Source organism: Trachemys scripta, chromosome 2, assembly GCF_013100865.1.
Source record: "Trachemys scripta elegans isolate TJP31775 chromosome 2, CAS_Tse_1.0, whole genome shotgun sequence".
Lineage (NCBI taxonomy): Eukaryota > Metazoa > Chordata > Testudines > Emydidae > Trachemys > Trachemys scripta.
In genome coordinates this window covers 279,035,249-279,055,751 of record NC_048299.1, presented here as the reverse complement: position 1 = coordinate 279,055,751, position 20,503 = coordinate 279,035,249, and the positions used below count along the sequence as shown (strand labels likewise).

The window sequence follows — 20,503 nt, the reverse complement described above, 5'->3', positions numbered from 1 at the left end:
CGAGGGGACCAGCCCCAAAGATTTCTGAAGTCGGCTACTAACTCCAGTAACCCTGGGACTTTGTTCCATTGACTTTACTCAGCCCAGCGAGTCAGGCTATTGTAATTAATGTCAACACTTCTGAGTCTATTCCTTGGCTTTGTCTCTACTCTCTGCTCGCTAACTATTTCTATATTTGAGGAAGATGTCAGATGCTCTGCGGTTGTAGAGCACAGGTGGTGTTTAGAATTTTTTACCTCCTTACTGTGATAACTAAACTTTTTTATTGTAAATACAAATGCTGTTGTCTGAATTGTTTTCTCTATGAGCGCTTCTGACTTTTGCACGTGGTTCAATTTTTTCCCCATGGTGTAGAAATGATTTTCAGTCTTAACATCCCAACAGCAGCGAGAGGATGTGAGACCTGGTCAGGTGTTAAGAGCCCCGGGTTCGATGGGCTGGCTAAAGGAGCAGGTGGAGTGAAAGTCAAGGCCCCTCCCTTCTGCAAGAGGCTGCCAGAGAGTAGAATATTTGGTTGGGGGGTGGATTGGAGACGGAAATAACTGGGATGGGGCTGGGGTAGAAGCAGAGCACCCACTACCTGTACGCTGCCACAGTATAAGCAGTGCACGTTTTCAGAGCAGGGAAGGAGGGGAATGGCAGTAGAGCTGCAGCTCATGGTGCCCCTCCAGCACCAGGAGTTCTCAGCTAGGGGCTCCCGCCCCACTATGCGGATGGAGAGGCTCAGAGAAGGGCAAGAACTGTTGGGCTCCAGTTCTGCGGGGAAGTAATTTTTAAATAGTACTTTTTAAAACTGGGAGAGAAGGGCAGAGATTGGTGGAGGAAGGAGTTGTTAAGGGTGAAGCAAGCTTGGGGCAGGACCATCTGCCAGCCACAGGGCTGTCTGTCCAGGCTGGAAGGTACCTTCTCTCTTGGGAGACCATGTTCTCCAGCAGTCCGAGCACAGTGGGCCTGATATCAATAGCAGCAGCTGAGATGAAGACAATGGTGTCAGTTTAAAAAAAAGCAAACCCTGCCACCTTCCTACAGGGTATTGATCCAAACCACTCCCAGCTTTGCCCCGTAGAGTCTTATGCTAGCAAGATGTGGATCTAGGCAGCCTGGATGGATCCCCTCTCAGGCCTCTCTTCCCAGCCCGAGCTGCTTGGCAAAAGCAATTTAAAAGGGGAGCGTAAGAGTTCATATGAAGAGAATTTAGACAGAAATAGGGGCATGGGATGGTCCTTTGCAAAGGAGATGGTTACAGATCTAGTACATCAGCTGCAATAGTTAGCAAGTGGAGAGGCAAAGCTGGCCTTCAGCAAAGCTGTCTGGCACTTTAAAGGGCAAATGGGGAGTGGATTGGCCCAGGTGCAGAACTAACCCAGCGCCACCTCTCTTCCCTCCCCTTTACACCAGCAGGCCTGCTCCCTGTTAGGAGTCCTCTCCCCTCCCCACTGCTGGAAGCCTTAGAAGAGCCCCTCAAACAGCTAAAGAGCTTTGGGCTGCCTACTGGCCACACCCCATGGGGATCTGCTCCTCGGCTTGATGCAAGGCCAACACCAGCCACTGCCGCATCCCTATGTCAGGAAGTGGGGGTGGAGGGAAGGCTCACCGACTGACCCTGGATGGGGATTGAGGCCTGGCTGGCGGAAGGGGGGCTTCAAAGAGGAGTCAGGGCGGCGTTGAGCCAATAGCTATGCGGCAGTAATAGGGAATCCCTGCAGGGGTTGAGCCTCACAGCCCATAGTGGTACTCCCTGCTATCCAGCAGGGCTGAAGGATCCGACAGCAAGACAGCAACTGGAATGGAGCTGGGGGAAAGTGGGAGGAAAGAAAAGGGTTCCAGCAGGGCTAGTGCTGACATTATGGGTAGTAGGGTGCAGAAGCAGCATCGGTATGAGGTCCAGGCTCAGGCTGTAATGCATGAAGGGAAGCGCCAATGAATGCAAGAACAGTCCTAGCCCTGGAGCCCAGCTGGATGGGATCACCCTGCAGAGGCACAGGGAGTGAGGGGTCTGAGAAGCAAAGCCATCCCCTCCTTTGGAGAGCAGGAGCCAGAATAAGAAGGGGAGGGGCCCCAGCTCAGTTCTTCCTACCACCTGGAGAACTGGTCTAGGATTCCCAAGAGAGCGCTCTCCCATTGTTCTAAGCACCAGCGTGTGTAGGCTCACCAGGTGGTGGGGAAGCTCAGCTTCCCCTGACCGGGTCCTCCACCCTGCCCCACACAGGCTCCTGCCCTGATCAGAGTCTCCTCACCCACCCTGTCTTTTCCTTCCCTTTTCCTCTGTCTTCTACGCCTCCCCGCCTCGCCAATTCCTTGTCCACCATCTCCTCCTGCTTCCCAATCCCAGACCCCTCTAAACCCTTAGATACAGCCAGTTTGCTCAGGGTTATTCACAAAGACCAGGGTGGCCGTTAGTGTGGGGAGTTTGACACATAAATGGCTCCTAGCTGTCATCTCCGTACTGTCAGATGCCTGCACTTTGCTTGAGAGCCTGGTTTCCTGAATCACTCAAACACAAAGGGAGTGGACGGGGGAGCGGAGAGGGAAAAGCCACCCCCACTATGACAGAGTTCCAGCTGTGCTCTCCCCGATAGGGGATAATACACATCCCCCTTAGCCCCACCCTGGGAAAACAGCTCATTGAAGAACAAACACACCAGCACTCAGGCCAATGGCTCTATTTGAAAACATATTCAAATTGAACTGGTATAATTAATTGCATTGCCTGAAAAAAATCAGACCGCGTATTCTGCCCAAATCAGTTTCAGGCAAAGTTACAGAAACCACTAAAGGAAGAGACTTATGCATGAATCAAAGAACAGAAACAAATCTGTAAACTATACAGAGGTTTAAACAGTACAGAAAACATCAACTGAGCAATATACTACAAAGGGAGCACTGAGAGAGGCTAATGCACATTATTCTTGTCTGACTTATCAAGCGTCAGAGCAGTGACTGGGTTACTCCAAGTGAGGTCAATCTGAGTCTGGATTTTCCCAGCATTCCAAGCTAGTGTGACATGTCACAAATCATGCAGCAGCCACAGGTGAAAATGAATGGCTTGCACTTGTTCTGGCACTAAAACCTTTCCACCTTTAGTTTTTAGGATACTGCATAGACTTACTGATGGATGCTCCTAATGCACGATGAATGCAGGGAAATCCAACTGGATTTGTGCATCCTACTAACTATTGTCCTGATCAGAGAAATTCATTTAAAAAGTGCTGAAAGCCGCTTTGGTATTTTTGTAATATGCATGGGGGAGGGGGGGGACGACAGTGGAAACTCTACAGAGCTTAGGGGTGTTCCCTGGATCAGCTCTTTCAGAAAGCATGGCTTGCTCTGTCCCCTGTGCAGAAGCTATGTCATGTCAAGAAGGCACTTCTGACAATTAAAAAAAGGTGTCTTGTGCTTAGAAATATAAAGAGAAACAAATCACATAAATATCCGAAGTACAAATCATCCGATAGTCACCATTTACATTATAAAATCCCAGAAGAGCTAATTCGCACCCTAAGAAACCACAGGGTGACTCCTTGACATACAGAACCCCAGCCCATGCGATACCTGAGAAAAGAGGCCAGAGCTGTTAAGAGACGTCATAGGGAGAAAACCAACTTGGGCCTGAACAACTAATCATGGCTTTGAAAGAGAGCGGAGAAAGAGGTTTCTACTGCTCTATAGTTAACAGGGCATTAGTCATGACACGATCAGCAGGACAGTTCATATTAGAGAGCGGAAGAACCCAGCAACCAACACTTTAAGGAAGTTTGATCTTCCTGCCAGAGACAAAACTGCAGTGAGGAAGAAGGATAAAAGCGAGGAGGTGGGCTGGCTAAAGGAATCCCATTGCTGAGGGAGCCCTGTGGCCTAAAGCTCTCCTGACTTCCTCAGACAGAAGCACCGAATTAGCCGTGGTGGAGCTGGGAGTGAGTTGAGGTTCAGCCAAGACCAGCTAAGAGGCAAGAGAAGCACAGGGCACCTAAAGAACACATACCTGATATGTTAGCTGAGGCCAGCTATAGGGGAGAAGATATTTGGGGCCGGGATCTGCTGGAGGCTTTCAAGCCTCCTGTACTTCTGGAGCCCATGTGCCGTACAACACTAAACTAACACTATTACTGTTACCTTAGAAACCGCAAAAGCTTTGCTCCCAGGTACGGTGCATACACAGGATCTAACATGGATTTAAATAGCAGGCGATGCTGAGAGGGGCAGAGCACCCACAAGCCCCAAGGCGATGGGAATTATAGGTGCTCAGCACGGGTCAGGATCAGCCCCTAAGGATAAAAACTTCAAAAATCAAGGGTGACGCTTTTGAGTCGAGAAGGGGCATCAGCCTCACTCTGAACTTCCTGGCTTGTGTCAAGGTAACTCTCTGGTTTCTGTGTGTGTTTGGAAAGCCAGCTAAGATAACCGCGTTTGCGCTAGTTCTCCAGGCCTTTTGGCAAATCGATAATTTCCCCAACAGCTGAAAGGGGCCTGCCCTATGGAACCAGAACACTGTTTCAAACTGGCATATTAACTCAACAGGCTGTTATAATACTGCACTGGTTAATAACAGGGTGGCCAGAGACTGGCCAAATACATCCCATTATGCTATGCACCATGACTTCCCTCATCTGTACTGGAAAGGAGCAGCCCATAGAGATGACACAATGTTCCAGCCTGACCCACACAGACAGGTCACTCAAATCAAGACAGTGTTACATGCTGTGAGTTGCCGCTGCCACACCCCGTGTATGAAAGAGGACAGCTGCAATCAGCTACCTGTTCTACACCCATTCGGGGCACCCCTCAGCTTCTTGACAAGTTGTCCATGTAGAGCAGACTTTGGTTGGGTGACGTTTGGGCAACCTGGTCCATAACTCTCCTAGGGGCCGCCTACCAGCATTAGGAGAACAGAAACTTTGCAGCAGGCTCAGTACCAAATTTGCAAAGGTTAACTTTGCTGTTTTAAAAAAGTTGAAAGCCAGTAACTCCCCCCAGACATACCCTTATGGGCGGAAAACCTGTTACGGGCGGAAAATCTGAACAGGTTCGTTCTTAAAAAGCATTTTTTCTAGGAGGTTTGTTTGGTTATCGCTGTTCCACATGCACCTCAGGAAACCAGAACAATGAGCTTTAAAATGATGAGCTACAGCTAGAAAGCCACACGCTCTGAGCAATCTCACAGCCTTTGGGGGAGGACCGTCCTATGCTGGTTTTGCCTGTATCTGCCCCAGTTTTGTTCTTAAAATTATATTTTTGTTCAAAGTACGGCTTGAAACAGCAACACAAAGCTTCAAGTCTCGAGCCAAATGTCATGTCTAAAAAGAGGGGACTTCCAACAGAAAGTGCTACTGATGTTAAGCAGAGCGTCAGAGATTAGTGATGAACAGGGGGAGTAAAGGAACAAAAGGGAGTTATAAATAAGGGAGTGCAGGTCTGCGTCCAGGGAATGGGGATGTTCAGGGGTCCCATTACTGGGACCTCAGGATCATAGTCACATACCCCAGAATTTAGTGCAGATCTAAGCAAAATTCCCTTCCTAGAGGTTTGATTCCTGACCATCTAGAAGGCGCTTTTGCGTTTACATTCAGGAAGCCGATGAGCTGAGATGTCACCCAGAGGTCTAGTGCAGTTCTCCTGTGCTCTGTTGAAAATCGGAGAGTCACAGCCCATGCCTTGACTTGGGCTTCTTGATTCCTGAGCTTTGGGGAAGAGTTAATTGGGAGAATGAAAGGTAGAGGGGTTCTGGTGGGCCCAGGGCTGTAGAGAGGGTCTGGAGAAGAAAGGATGATGGAAATCCGGGGTGTGGACAGGGGAATGGGATGAAGGTGAAGTCCTCTTACTCAGGATATGTAAAAGTGTAAACTGGTTCCGAGTCTGGATTTGCAGAAGGTCCAAACTGTCACTCAGCTAAAACCGGCCACAGGCTTTCCACCACCGAATACTGCTCTCATCAATAGTCTGACACTCGACTTCGGAAGAGGTTAGCAGAGGCAAAGCTGAAAGGTCACTTGACCTGGACTCTGGCTGGGTTTTCTCAATTAGCAGCTGCAGGCAGCAAGTTTGAACCAAGCCCCCATTTCCAGTGTCTCATGGCTCTGCACGAGAGCAGTGGGGTCTCTCCCAGCCCAGGCTGGGGTCATTTGTAAAGAGCCATCTTCTTGCTCTGGTACATGTACATGTAGGCGTCACAGAAGAGGCGTTTGGCCACGCCTTCCATGTCCCGGGACTGCTCCATAGCCAGCGCCGCCACTGGCAATTGCAAATATTTGGCAACTTCAGGGCACAGCGTTACGATGGGAATGTTGAAGCCATTCTCATCACCTGAATATGAGAGAGAGGGGGGGAGGGGGAGGGGGGGTGAGCCCAAATCTCAGTTCCCGGGGGACAAGCGTCTACAGCACAAAGGAACACTAGAGCAAGTGGCATTAACTGGGCCCCCAGTCGGCAGTGTCAGCAGAGAGGCCAAGGACTGACTGGGCCATGACCGAGCTGTCTTTGCACCCCTAGAAGAAGTCCCTCTAGCTGAGGTTTGAAACGCACTGGTGGGGGCAGCCTGCCTGGCCACTACCTGTTCTACAGTTATACAGAGGCTGTCAGTCCCCAGAGCTGTCAAGCCAGCACCATTCACCAGCGCTAAACTCCCTGTCAAACGGTACGTTCGTTTGCAATGCCACGCAGGGAGTAGTTTTACATATTATTGAAGAAGTGACACCTTTCCATGCTTCCCAGCAGACGGACCCAATGGAGTTCGGGCACACAGGCCTCCTGTTTTACATTACAGATCTGTGGAGAAATTACTCATGACCGTTGGGCGCTGGGACTGCAATTCCTGAACAGGGTTGTCCAGGTGCAAAGGGCCGACCAGCCTCCCCTCCGAGCAGAGCCCCTCCTCACCGTGCCTGTCAGCCATGCTGTCGAAGAACAGCCAGTTCTCTTTCTCCGGCCCGTACTTCACAAAGGAGACGTAGTGACTGGTCTCTATGCAGAGCACTGCGAAGAGCTCCATCCTCTCCCGTGGGATTCGGGGGCTGTCCATGAGGCTCCTGCTCTGAAACTCCTCAGGGACATGCAGTTTTGTTGGCCTGTGTGCTTTGCGCCGGTAGTGAGAATGAGCCTGGGGACAGACAATAGGGGGCGCCGGCGGGTCAGCAGGGCTACCGCAACTTTATATACACCTACCCTAAAGGGAAAGAGGTGTCGTCTGGGGACAGGCTGGCATTCGGTCACCAATTTGTTCTGCGGTCACCTGCTTTCCACTCAATTCCTCATCTGGGTCTTTCCCATGTGCCAGGAGAATGCCTGGATGGGGACCTCTAAGGAGAAGCAAGGGTGCTTCAGGAAGTGGAAAGGCTCTTCACTCGGAGCCTGCCCAGAATCAGGGCCCCAGCGTGGTAAAGCACATGGGGTCCATATGGATGAGGGGCCATGTATGCTGCAAGATCATGATCTTGCAGCAACTACCCTGAGTGGCTGATCCAGTCAGCAGTGCTGGTCTGCTCAGGAAGGAGCCTCCCACCTGACTGGCTGCAGGGAACGCAAGGGAAGGCAGAGGTTTCAGTCCGTGATCTGCCTCCTGGGGGATCAGTAAACACACGGAGGGGGAACTGGATACCTGTCTGCAGCAGGAATTGCAGTACTGCTTCATCCCCGTGACTGCAAACATCTCGTCTTTGAAGCACTCGGAACACTCCTGTGTGGCTACGTCCCCGCACACAAAGCACTCCCGGGGACCTGCAGCGGGAACACGAATGTCAGCAGAGGTTGTATGACAGGGGGTCAGTATGCTCTGGCCCTTGCGCCTGCCATGCAAGTCCTGCTCTGTGAGGAAGAATCACATCACAGTCCTGACCTTACCAAACTGCTTACACCCAAGCTAGGCCAGCCTCGCCACCTGGATCCAAACGAGCCTGCGTTGGCGCCCACGTGCAAGACAGCCCCGGAATCCCCAGTGCCCAGGAACTTACTGTCGAGCAGCAGGTCGGTGATGTCAAGCTCCAGGGAGGGAATGATTTTGCTGAACATTTTATATTCCTTCCCGAACCGTGGCATTTGGATAATGAAACAGGAAGGGATCTGGGAGAAAAAAAGCAAGTCACCAAACATGGGGAGACGACGCCTTGCCCTGCCCACATAACCCCCTCTTGGACCTGCTCCCCAACCCAGCAGCTGGACGACACCTTCTCCACTCAGGTTCTCCACAGCCCACTATCCGTGAAGTGTCCATCCCCCCTTTCATGTTCTCCACTGCACCCCTCCGGTTCTGGTGGTGTGCTGGGGGGCTCTGCTGCATCGTGATCCTAGGCATAAAGCCCCTCACCAGCCTTGCTGTGGAGATGGGGAGTAAAACGTTCTAACAAGCAGTCGTGTGCATGGGGCAGGGAACGAAGGCGGCTGCAAAAGACAGAGAAGGAAAAGGGCAGCTGCACTCACCTCCACTAGCTTGAGATTGGAAGACAGGAAGGAATGTTCCACTAGCTGCTGCACGTTTGGCACGACCAGCTCCTCTTGCTTGTCTATGAATATCTGGTAACAGTAACACTCCTGCTCCTTCTGGCCTCCAGACCTGGGAGCAACGTTCCAGAGTCAGGGCACTGGGGCCGCCTCTCTGCACTATCTAGGTACCCTTGGTGCCTGGACGGCAGAACTCTCACAGGACACAGCCTTTGAGTTCTAGGACAGCCTCCAACCCTGGCACCAAGGGGCGCCCAGCTCTAGCTTTCAAAAAACTAAGCATTTATCATCCAGAAACACCCAACAAATGTGGTGGGTGACTGATACCGACCAAGTATCATTCTCACTTGCATTTTGCTCCTCTGCGATGGGTGGGCCAGACACACTTTTTTCCCCTTCAATTTAAAAATGAAGACACACTGATTTTCTTGTAAGTCAGCTGTTTTACAGTGTGACCAGAAGATTGCTATATCTGAGTTATAAGGTGCCAGTTTTGTGATCCAGCCGCCTGGAAAACTGCAAAGCAAAGTCTGAAGCGTTCCCAAGGCAACTTATACATGAAAGATCCTCCAGGATCCTTGCGCTCCCCTGAAGCAGCATAGAAAGGATCCCCTGGCAGGAGGGTTGGAGTGACGTGAAACAGGCTTCTTTGTATCCACTGCTTTTCTGAGTAGCTCCATGATACAAGCCACTGCACATTCCTCCACGGGGAACCCAGAAAGCTGGAAACCCAGGTCTAAACTCCTGAACAATGCAGCTATTTTTGGGAGTCCTCACACTAAGTGAATCTCCTCTTTGTAGAGTCCCCACAAAACAGGGCTTCTGGGACTAAATTCAGTGGATTCCCCGTTTGGGAGCTCTAGGCTCTCTGCTAGCTTGGCAGTCTGGAGACATCAGACCCTTCAGAGGTATCTGTGACACTACTCCACAGCCAACCTATTGAAGACTAGGAAGACAAGCCCTGTGTTTCTTATGCCACCATTGATGCTATCCAGGGATTACTCTCTGCATTTCATCACTCCCTGAAGGTGGCACACCTGGGAATGATTTAGAAGTATCATCTTCCAGGTACAGTCCTTCCTGGACTATGACCACAATGTGATGGGCAGGTGTGATCACAATGTAATTCAGGGGCACAGCGGAGAATAGATGGGCACAAACTTTTCCATCTCCTTTATGAACAAGGGAAATTCACTGATCCTCTCCAGTCAGGCCTTATCTAACAAACCAAGTCACCTCCTTCCCTCCCCAGTCTCAGATGTGGGCAGCCCAGTCCCACTGCATCAGTAAGATCACAGAGAGATGACAACTTACTGCAGTTTCAGTAGGGGCTCTATTCCCAGGATGTGATGCATGATGAGATTGAGAAACTCCTCGGGGTCTGAAAGTTGAGGGAAATCACAGATCAGGCCAAGCCAACACACTTCCCTGTCCCACCTCCTCCAGAAAGGAAAAAGCACTGTTAACTCTGGGCTGGTGTTCCTCACACTGAACTGTTTCTCTCTCACTCCAGGTATAGCGCTGGCCTGATTAGGAGTTGAAAACACTTGGTTAGTTTCAGAGTTTGAAAGTTCTACGATCAGCATAAACACAGAAAGAACCTTCCATAGAAAGACAGGGGAGAAAGAGAGGACAGAAGCCTGGTAAAAGTTCACATTTCTCTTAACTCCTTCACTGCTGAATGATTTCTTTGCTATATTGAGGGAAAAATCATATTCATGCATCGCAGGTACATTTACTCCATTCATCTGCACTCAAACAGCCTGGGGAGAAAGATCTTGATAGATATTTACTGCCAGCACCAAATTTATTAACGGACACTGAAACCAGGGACAATGCTGGAAACTGGAGGAACAAAGAGCAAAAGTCTGGGCTGTCTCTGGCCAAGATACAAGAAAATATCAAACAGATGAAACAAAAATAGAATCATAGAATCACAGAATATCAGGGTTGGAAGGGACCTCAGGAGGTCATCTAGTCCAACCCCCTGCTCAGAGCAGGACCAATCCCCAACTTAATCATCCCAGCCAGAGCTTTGTCAAGCCGGGCCTTAAAAACCTCCAAGGAAGGAGACTCCACCACCTCCCTAGGTAACGCATTCCAGTGCTTCACCACCCTCCTAGTGAAATAGTGTTTCCTAATATCCAACCTGGACCTCCCCCACTGCAACTTGAGACCATTGCTCCTTGTTCTGTCATCTGCCACCACTGAGAACAGCCGAGCTCCATCCTCTTTGGAACCCCTCTTCAGGTAGTTGAAGGCTGCTATCAAATCCCCCCCCATTCTTCTCTTCTGGAGATTAAACAATCCCAGTTCCTTCAGCCTCTCCTCATAAATCATGTGCTCCAGACCCCTAATCATTTTTGTTGCCCTCCGCTGGACTCTTTCCAATTTTTCCACATCCTTCTTGTAGTGTGGGGCCCAAAACTGGACACAGTATTCCAGATGAGGCCTCACCAATGTCGAATAAAGGGGAACGATCACGTTCCTCGATCTGCTGGCAATGCCCCTACTTATACAGCCCAAAATGCCGTTAGCCTTCTTGGCAACAAGAGCACACTGTTGACTCATATCCAGCTTCTCGTCCACTGTGACCCCTAGGTCCTTTTCAGCAGAACTGCTACCTAGCCATTCGGTCCCTAGTCTGTAGCAGTGCATGGGATTCTTCCGTCCTAAGTGCAGGACTCTGCACTTGTCCTTGTTGAACCTCATCAGGTTTTTTTCTGCCCAATCCTCTAATTTGTCTAGGTCCCTCTGTATCCGATCCCTACCCTCTAGTGTATCTACCACGCCTCCTAGTTTAGTGTCATCTGCAAACTTGCTGAGAGTGCAGTCCACACCATCCTCCAGATCATTAATAAAGATATTAAACAAAACCGGCCCCAGGACCGACCCTTGGGGCACTCCACTTGAAACCGGCTGCCAACTAGACATGGAGCCATTGATCACTACCCGTTGAGCCCGACGATCTAGCCAGCTTTCTATCCACCTTACAGTCCATTCATCCAGCCCATACTTCTTTAACTTGGTGGCAAGAATACTGTGGGAGACCGTATCAAAAGCTTTGCTAAAGTCAAGAAATAACACATCCACTGCTTTCCCCTCATCCACAGAGCCAGTTATCTCATCATCTTTCTGATTAAATTTTTCCTCCCGGCTGATGTGACTCAGAACTGTTTTCGGCTTTGTGAAATTTGTCCTTTTAGAGCACCAAACATATATATTACTGGTCTGAACTTTACTCCGCTTGGACATTATAAATGCGATCAAGTCATGATCACTTTGTACCTAAGCTACTATTAATTTTTAGATGTACGGAATGGAAAGAGGGAATGCGTGAAAGTCGTCAAGTGTGAAATGAGAAAGTTTTCCATCAATTGTGGATGAGTGAAATCCTGTGGCTTGACTAATTTAGGAACATTTGTAGCTAGGCAGGGTGAGATAATCAAATCTCATTCTTCAGGGCTAAAACTGACTGCTTCTGGGGGTCACCAAGGGATTTCCCCACCCCCCACGTACAGCACTGTCCCATCAGCTGGGTGCATTACTAGAGGTTTCTCTTAAGTATCAGTTTTTGCCCATTACCTGAGATGACATACCAGACTTGAGAGGACCAGTAATATAATCTAATGTGGCAACCTATGATTTTTCATTACACACAAATGGTGTGTGCTTAGCATCTAAGAACTTTCTCCTTCAGGTTATTGGGGGTTGGGATCGGTCATCTCTAAGCTGCATCTCTATATTGCGTTCTACTCTACTTTGTGCAAATTACGTGTCATCCCTGTGCTCCTGATGAACTGCCTGGTTTGACGCTCAGTAAGGACCATCAGCCCTGGATGACGGCCCTCACTGAACAGAAGGAGACGGTCAAGAGAGGCCATTCTGCATGAGGTTAAAGGAGAGTAGTGCCTCCTACCTGAAAAGGGCAGCATCCATGTAGCAGGAGTTGCAGTGGCCTTGAATCCCTCTCATGCGCCCTTGTAAAACACTCACGGCTGTGCCATTTCTGAGAGGAGGAAAATTAGCCAGAACCTCAGGACTATCTATCCTACCTGCAACAGAAATAACAGAAACTGCTTTTAGCATCCCCTTGCTCTCGGGACAGCTTTGCCCTCGCCCTCGGGACAGCTTTGCCCTCCTGGTCCTTTCCTGTAGGGCTAGTCCACCTACAAAGGTCACAACCCACTCTGTTTGTTCTGTACCGTACCCACCCCTGCATTTAGACCGTAACCGCTGTGGGATGGGGACTTGATTGCTTGGTACACTTACCCACTATAAATCAACTGCAAGAACACAGACCCATAACCTCAGCATGAGAGGGAACCTCTGGGCAATCTGCTGATCACTCGTTCAGCCGCTAGACTTTTTAGCCACCACACATTCCCTGCCATCCACACCGCCGGTACTATCCTCCTCATCCCGTCAGCGAGCATCTGACGCTGAAAGGGCCCGCAGTGGAGAGAGCTAGTTTCCTGACACCGAGCTGAATGTAAGCGTGAGATAATGGGATCTCTGTGTAAAGCATTCCTAGAAAACGCTTCTGCACTGGAAGTGTCCAACAACCAGCTAGAGGGATTCTCAGGGCTGCTGCTGGAAGCCGAAGTCGGTAAATGAATGCCCATTCACCACATTGCTGCCCGCTTGGCTTTGGTGTGGGTTAGTTGGTCTAACCATACTAGGGGAGGGAAGGCGTGTTTCTCTAGCTCAGGAAAGCAGCAAAGATGCAGCTGATGTGTGATCTGTACTTCCCTGCCCTTTAAGTCTGCTGTGCCTCCATGCATACAGAGGAGCTGCCGGAGGCTCAGAAGCATTTATTCTGTGGGGTCCACAGCTCTGTCCCGAAGATCTACGCCCTCCGCTCCATGCCAGTGTGGTCACAGTACCATTCCAGGTGGCCCATAACTATTCCATTGCAGCACAAATAACCTCCTGAAGGGCAGATCCAGCATGTGATGCAAGTGGTAAGGGGATATGAGAGCAGCAGGATCTCAAATGCTTTAGCCTGACAACATCCCTGTGTCGTTGGTAAGCATCAGCCCCATTTTACAGAAGGGAAAAGTTAGGCAACAGAGAATTTAAGTGACGTGCCAAGGTCACAGCAAGTCAGTGGCAAATGTCAGAATAGAACCGAGGAGTCCCAACTCCCAGTCCCCTGGCTCTACCACTAATAGCTTGAAAACGAGAAAATGGAAGAGATGAGAAAGAGGACGAGAGAACAAAATTAGTCCTAGAGTCAGTTCTAATGGGGACAGGCGGGGGAATATAAAGTGCAGTAGATTTAGTTGTGCTAGATACATCAGGGCTATTCTTTGGGAATGGAGGGGGGCACCTGGGACTCTCAGAATTATAAGTATCAGGGGGGTAGCCGTGTTAGTCTGGATCTGTAAAAAGCAACAGAGGGTCCTGTGGCACCTTTAGATCTGTTAGTCTTAAAGGTACCACAGGACTCAGAATTATAATTTTACACAAAATGCTGGTCCTCGACACAGAGACTAGCAAAGACGACCCACATATGACCCTCCTGTCCTAGCCGGAGTCATTAGCTTCTAAGGGAACTCACTGCAAGTGCTGGGGTCCAGGAGACCGCTGCTCACACACTGGAAGCGCATGTCGGGCTGGCATGACTGAAGCTTCACAAAGAGGCCACGCTTTGAGGGGCAGTGGAAGTAGCGCGTGCCTAGCCATTCGCCATCTGTGACCCCCTTCTCTTCATCCTGTGAAAAGGGCAGAAATCCATCCACAAGCAGTTCCAGGCCAGGCTTTCGAGGAGCGAGTTAGATCAGTGGTTTTCAGCCTATGGTCCGCGGATCCCTGGGGGGCCGCAGAAGGTTGTCATTACTATAGAACAGTGGTTTTCAACCCTGGTCCGCAGACCCCGGGAGGACCACAGACTATGTCTAGGATTCCCAAAGGGATCTGCACCTCCAGTCGACATTTTTTAGGGGGTCTGCAGATGAAAAACGGTTGAAAGCCGCTAAATTAGACTAAGCAGCACTTGTGAGCACAGCTGTGGAAAAAGAGTAACAGCAACAATTTCGCCACAAGGGGGCACGATCAACTGAAATGCTACATGGGACCAAACACACTATTAAACACATCACACCGTCAGAGTTGCACATATCTGATGGCTGCGCTAGGCCCGACGTTAGGATGGGATTTCATGAAATGACAACGACATACAACTTTATACTTATTTTGACCCATTTTTTGCATTTGGTTTAGTTACATTTTACACCAGTGCATCCCTTTTGTCAGCACAGAACGAATTTCATGAATCTAAATCCCAACAGCAGCAGCTATTGTCCAAGGATCTCAAAGCACTTCACAAATAACTAATGAAGCCTCACAACACCTCTGCAGGCAGGTGAGAATGATCCCATTTTACAGATGGGGAAAAAGACAGAGAGGAGACTTGACCAAGCTTACACAGTGAGTCAATAGCAGGGCTAGGACTAGAACTTAGGAGTCCTGGCTCCCAGGTCCATGCTCTCACCAATATACCACTCTCCCTCCACTAAGGAAAGTCTGCGTACCAGTATCTACATTATCCCATCCATGAGCCCAGCAAGAGAGGCCAGCTTAATCTGCCCTGACTCTTTAATTAAGCAGTATGAAATGTTAGCACCCTAACCTAGGGCATGCTGTGAAACAGACATGCTCATGGCCCCCAAAAGACATGCCAATTCTGACCTTAGTGCCCTTAGAGAACAGAAACATTATTTTGCTACTTACTAATTCAACTCCTGCCATTTTGGGCTCAATTCTGGGCAGGTACCCCAACCAGCGGATGATTCCAGAGACTAGATTCCCCTTGTCTAAGGTGATCTGTACCATGGAGTTCACATCCAGGGACTGTTTTTCACTTTCCAATTCCTCCCCGCTTCCGCTTCTCTCTCGCTTCAGTTGTCTCAGAGATCCCGGGGCCATGTCTGGCTCAAATACTGAAAATTCACAATACACATAATAAAGCCTGGGCGGAAAGTCAATCTTTGTTCATTAGAATAAGTGGTTGCCAAATATTTTGCAGCATTGTTTTCCTAATAACAATACAACCTAGTGTTTCTGTGCTTCTCAGAAGTGGATCTATGACAGAGGTGGGCAAACTACAACCCGCGGGCCACATCCGGCCTGGGGGAGGCTTGCCCCTGGCCCCTCCCCTGCTGTTCTCCCTCCCCCGCAGCCTCAGCTTGCCCCAACGCCGGCGCAATGCTCTGGGCGGTGGGACTGTGAGCTCCTGGGGCAGCGCCATTGCAGAGCTTGACCTGACCCAGTGCTCTGTGCTGCACGGTGGCGGGGCAGGCTCCAGCCGGGCGGCACGGCTGTAGCACCACCAGACACTGGTGCTCCAGGCAGCGTGGTAAGGGGACAGGGAGCAGGAGGTGTTGGATAGAGGGCAGGGGAGTTTGGGATGGTGGTCTGAGGGTGGGGATGTGGATAGGGGTTGGGGCAGTCAGAGGGCAGGGAACAGGGGGGTTGAATGGGGGCAGAGGTACCAGGGGGCAGTCAGGAAGGAGAGGGGGGGTTGGATGGGGCAGGAGGGGTTCCAGGGGCTGTCAGGGGATAGGGAACGGGGGGGGGGGGGGGGGGGGGGGGGGGGGGGGCGGGGGGGGGGGGGGGGGGGGGGGGGGGGGGGGCGGCACCGGGGGGCGGGGGGTGTCAGATAGGGGGCGGGAGCCAGGCCCACCATACAATTTTGGAAACAGGATGCGGCCCTCAAGCCAAAAAGTTTGCCCGCCCCTGATCTATGAGTATGAGGCTAAGAAGAACTGAACGGATATAGAGGAACTGGAAGAGGTTCAGAGAAGGGAACAAAAATGATCAAAGGTATGGAACAGCTTCCATACAAGTAGAGACTGAAAAGATCAGGGCTGTTCAGCTTAGAAAAGAGATGCCTAAGGTGGGAGATGATAGAAATCTATACGATCATGAATGGGGAGGAGAAAATGACTAGAGGAGTGTTATTTATCCTTTCCAACATCACAAAAACCAGGGGTCAGCAGATGAAATGAATAGGCAGCAGGGTTAATACAAACAAGAGGAAGGACTTTTCCAGACAACATACAATGAACCTGTGAACTCATTGCCATGGAGTGCTATGGGTTCAAAAAAAGAATGAGATGAGTTAATGGAGGACAGGTCCATCAATGGCTATTAGCTATTAGCCAAGATAGTGCTTGGGGCTACACGACACCTCTGACCACCAAAAGCCGGGAGGGGAAGACAGGAGCGGCTCTCTCCATAATTGCCCTGTTCTGTATAATTCCCTTTAAACTCTGGTACTGGCCGCCATTTCAGACAGGGTATTGGGCTAGATGGACCATTGGTCTGACCCAGTGTGGCCGTTCCTATGAGAGTCAGGAAACTTGGGGACTGATTCTCAGTCAAGCTAAGGCCCTTTTATACTGCTCTGGAGAATCCACCGCTTCCTTTTGGTAGTTTGTTCTAATAGTTAATCCCCTCACTGTTAATAATCCGTGTCTTATTTCTAATTTGAATTTGTCTGGCTTTAACCTCCAGACATTGATTCTTGTTCTGTCTTTCTCCAATAGACAAAGAGCCCTTTAGTACCCTGTATTTTCTCCCCAGGAAGGTATTTATACACTGTAATCAGGTCGCCTCTCAGTCTTCTTTTCAATAAGCTAAATATACTAAGCTCTCTAAGTCTCTCACTGTTGGGCATTTTCTCCAGCCCTCAAATCATCCTTTTAAAAACGTAACAAACGCCTCCATTGCATTTTAGCTTTGTCAGCCACACAGCAGAGAATGAGGTGAAAGAAAAAGGAAAAAAACCCAACAGCAAATCCCAATCCACTGGGTTCTACGCATTGGGGGGGCTGTATTTGTGTGCTGCTTCACCTGGGGAGAGCAGCCCTTCCTTCACAACCGAGTCCATAGGGATATCTCTGAAAACATCTGTTGGTCCTTCTTCTTCCTGTAAGAGACAATGCAATAGAGGGTTATGCCAGCTAAATGAACTGTAAGTGGTGGGGTAAGATGAGGAAAGTCTTCCACAGGAAACAATGGTTTTGTTTGCCCTAGACAAAGACTTCACTCGTGTGCGGGAACTGATTTTGCACATTGATAAGGCTCCTACCACAAGGCAGGCTGCAAGATAACGAGAAATGAAGGGAAGCTCTTCTTACCGGGCAAACTTTAACAAGCCACTGGGTTCCCTCCTTGTACACGTCCATAGCTATGCCTTGTCTGAAGACGTCATCCAGGTAGAAGCCAATTGTGTCCCCCACTTTTACAGGAACAACCTCGTCCACATCCGGTTTGGGCTCCTCTCTCGCTGGGTCGCTGCCCAGCGCCGGGATAAACCGGATTTTGTTAAGCGGCAGAAAGAGTCCACAGTTCTCCTTACACTTGAAATATTCAGAGCCGATATAGGTGCCATCACTGTGGCCTCTGCCTTCACCATCACCCTGAAGAACCAGCCGAAAGGCACATTACGTTCTGGGCAGGGACAAGTCAGAGAGAAGCCACCTGACCCTTGGCACAGTGACATGACCCCATGTCAGAAATGAGGTACCCACCCAACCCAATAAGAACAACAGAGCTGCTATACTGGATCAGAATACAGACCCACCCCCATTTTACAATGGGGAAACTGAGTCAGAGACAGAGAAGCCCAAGTCACACCGGGAGTCTGGAACAGAGGCAGGAACAGATCCCAGGAGTTCTGATCCCAGGCACACTGCTGTTACCAGTGGAAACCAGGGCCTTGCTATTAGGATAAAAAGGCTAAATGTTCAGTGCAGTATAATTAGAACTAGCACTTCCAGGGCAACAAGATTTGTTTTCCTGAACAAGGGGTTTGATTATAAGATGGGACAGGGAGGCAATGCAAGTCCACTCCCCTCAGCCAGACCCCCTTCCACTGGGCTGAGACGCTGGGCCTATATAAAGTTAACTGGGGGTGGGGGGAGAAAGCGCCTCCCTCCCCCTGAATCACCTTACCTGTAATTCCACCCCAAAGTAGGATGGACAGAGTGAGGAGGACAAAGGGCTCTTGGTGATCTTCCCAACGTAGCGGATGGTGCCAGTGAACAGTTCTTGGTTGAGATCCACCATCACCTGTTGGCCCACTGTAGCCTTCACTGCTGCTTCAAGGCTACAGCGGTCCAGGAAATAGTTCAAGCGCTCATTGAGGGTGTTGATGGCCAGAAGGAAAACCGCTTCCTCCTCATTCACGGGTTGAAGAATTTCTGCCTCGATAGTGACTATGGAATGGCCTTCCAGCATGGTGACCCTCATGTAGGGAGTGGACGTCGTGCCACAGGCGATACTGTGCAGATACGTCCTCTCTTTGAGGAAGCACATGCTCCCGGCGGGAAAGAACTTGCTGCCATATGCAAAATCATCTGTCAAGATGTAATAAACGTTTCTGTCCCCTTGTGAAGGCAGAGGGCTGCCTGGTACAACTGCTGTAGTCATCTTCGCTTCCACTCCGTCCTGAGAAGTTAGAGAATCACAACAGGACAGCACAGAGCGGGTGATTATCATTGTGTTTTATGGTAGCCCCCATATGTGCTAGCTGCTTTTCATACACACAAGCAGAGACTGTGCTTGCCTTGAGGAGATCACAGACTAAGGGGAGACAGGCATCCAGAAAAGGGAGCAACTACCCAGATTTTCTAGACAAGATCCATACAGGCAGCCTAGCAAGGGTAGGAGTCTTGCAGATGAGTTCAGGGAAGTGAAAGCTCGCTCGTGGCGGGGGGGGGGGGGGGTTGCGGAAGAAGGTGATTGTTTGAGAGACTGACACATAGGCAGACTAGAGTGAAAACATTGGAGGAGTCAGGACAGGGAAGGGGAGGCTATGCAAAGATAAATAAGTAGAAAGGGGCAGAGCTATACAGAACCTGGAAAGTGAGCAGGTATCGGGTTCGTTTTCAAAAGGGTTAAAAATCATCATTCGTAGTGTGGCAAATCTAGACATTAATGCCCTGGCTGAAAACCCCACAATGCCACATGCAACTGGGAGGAAGGGCTGGGGGATTCTGTGCAACAGCCCTGGTCAATACCCCAAACATCTGGCTATTAGACAATGCTCCTCTGGGGCTGATGGTCCCGTTCGCTGGACCGACAAGCTCTGTTTTAGACCGTGTTCCTGTCATCTAATAAATCTGTTTTACTGGCTGGCTGAGAGTCACGTCTGACTGCGAAGTGGGGGTGTGTGCAGGACCCAGGCTCCCCCAGGACCCCGCCTGGGCGGACTCGCTGTGGGAAGTGCATGGAGGGGCATATGCTGAATGCTCCCAGGAGAGATCCAGGAGGTGAAGACGTGTGAGCTTCTTGCCCTGAAGACGGTCTGCTCCATGGGAGAGGAGGCTCCCAAAGTCCTGACTGGCTTTGTGGGGAGCAGTTACAGGGCATCGCCTGGGGTCTCCGTGACACACACCCCTCCCCTCCTTCCCATGGGCACCCCACCCCCTAGGATCCCCAACCCCCCACAGTCATCTTCCACTGTGACCCGTAGGTCCTTTTCTGCAGAACTGCTGCCTAGCTACTCGGTCCCTAGTCTGTAGCAGTGCATGGGATTCTTCCATCCTAAGTGCAGGACTCCGCACTTGTCCTTGTTGAACCTCATCAGGTTTCTTTTGGCCCAATCCTCTAATTTGTCTAGGTCCCTCTGTATCCTATCCCTATCCTCCAGCGTCTCTACCACTCCTCCCAGTTTAGAGTCATCTGCAAACTTGCTGAGGGTGCAGTCCACGCCTTCCTCCAGATCATTAATTAATATATTGAACAAAACCGGCCGCAGAACCGACCCTTGGGGCACTCCGATTGATACCGGCTGCCAACTAGACATGGAGCCATTGATCACTACCTGTTGAGCCAGATGATCTAGCCAGCTTTCTATCCACCTTACAGTCCATTCATCCAGCCCATACTTCTTTAACATGCTGGGGAGCGGGGTGCCCATGAGAAGGAGGGGAGGGGCCCCATGCGGGGGTGTCCCAGAGGGGAGGCAGTGGGAAGATGACCCTGGGGGGCAGGAGGTCCCAGGGGGTGGGGTGCCCATGGGAAGGAGGGGAGGGGCCCCAGGTGGGGGTGTCCCGGAGGG

The 20,503-nt window shown here is 50.3% G+C and overlaps 1 protein-coding gene across 1 annotated transcript in view; it reads right to left on the bottom strand.

Moving 5' to 3' along the window:
* Positions 1 to 2,648: 2,648 nt before the first annotated feature.
* The window catches only part of LOC117871841 (ubiquitin carboxyl-terminal hydrolase CYLD-like), a 22,986-nt gene continuing 5,131 nt past the window's right edge, over positions 2,649 to 20,503 (bottom strand). The window contains exons 2-13 of the mRNA XM_034759597.1: positions 18,394 to 18,888; positions 17,577 to 17,858; positions 17,290 to 17,365; positions 15,166 to 15,374; positions 13,994 to 14,147; positions 12,350 to 12,485; positions 9,745 to 10,185; positions 8,410 to 8,542; positions 7,944 to 8,052; positions 7,592 to 7,710; positions 6,874 to 7,093; positions 2,649 to 6,300 (exon numbers count right to left, since the gene is read on the bottom strand). Of these exons, the coding sequence (XP_034615488.1) occupies positions 6,116 to 6,300; positions 6,874 to 7,093; positions 7,592 to 7,710; positions 7,944 to 8,052; positions 8,410 to 8,542; positions 9,745 to 10,185; positions 12,350 to 12,485; positions 13,994 to 14,147; positions 15,166 to 15,374; positions 17,290 to 17,365; positions 17,577 to 17,858; positions 18,394 to 18,870 (2,541 nt within the window). The 5' untranslated portion in view covers positions 18,871 to 18,888 and the 3' untranslated portion in view covers positions 2,649 to 6,115. The remainder of the gene's footprint in view (positions 6,301 to 6,873; positions 7,094 to 7,591; positions 7,711 to 7,943; positions 8,053 to 8,409; positions 8,543 to 9,744; positions 10,186 to 12,349; positions 12,486 to 13,993; positions 14,148 to 15,165; positions 15,375 to 17,289; positions 17,366 to 17,576; positions 17,859 to 18,393; positions 18,889 to 20,503) is intronic.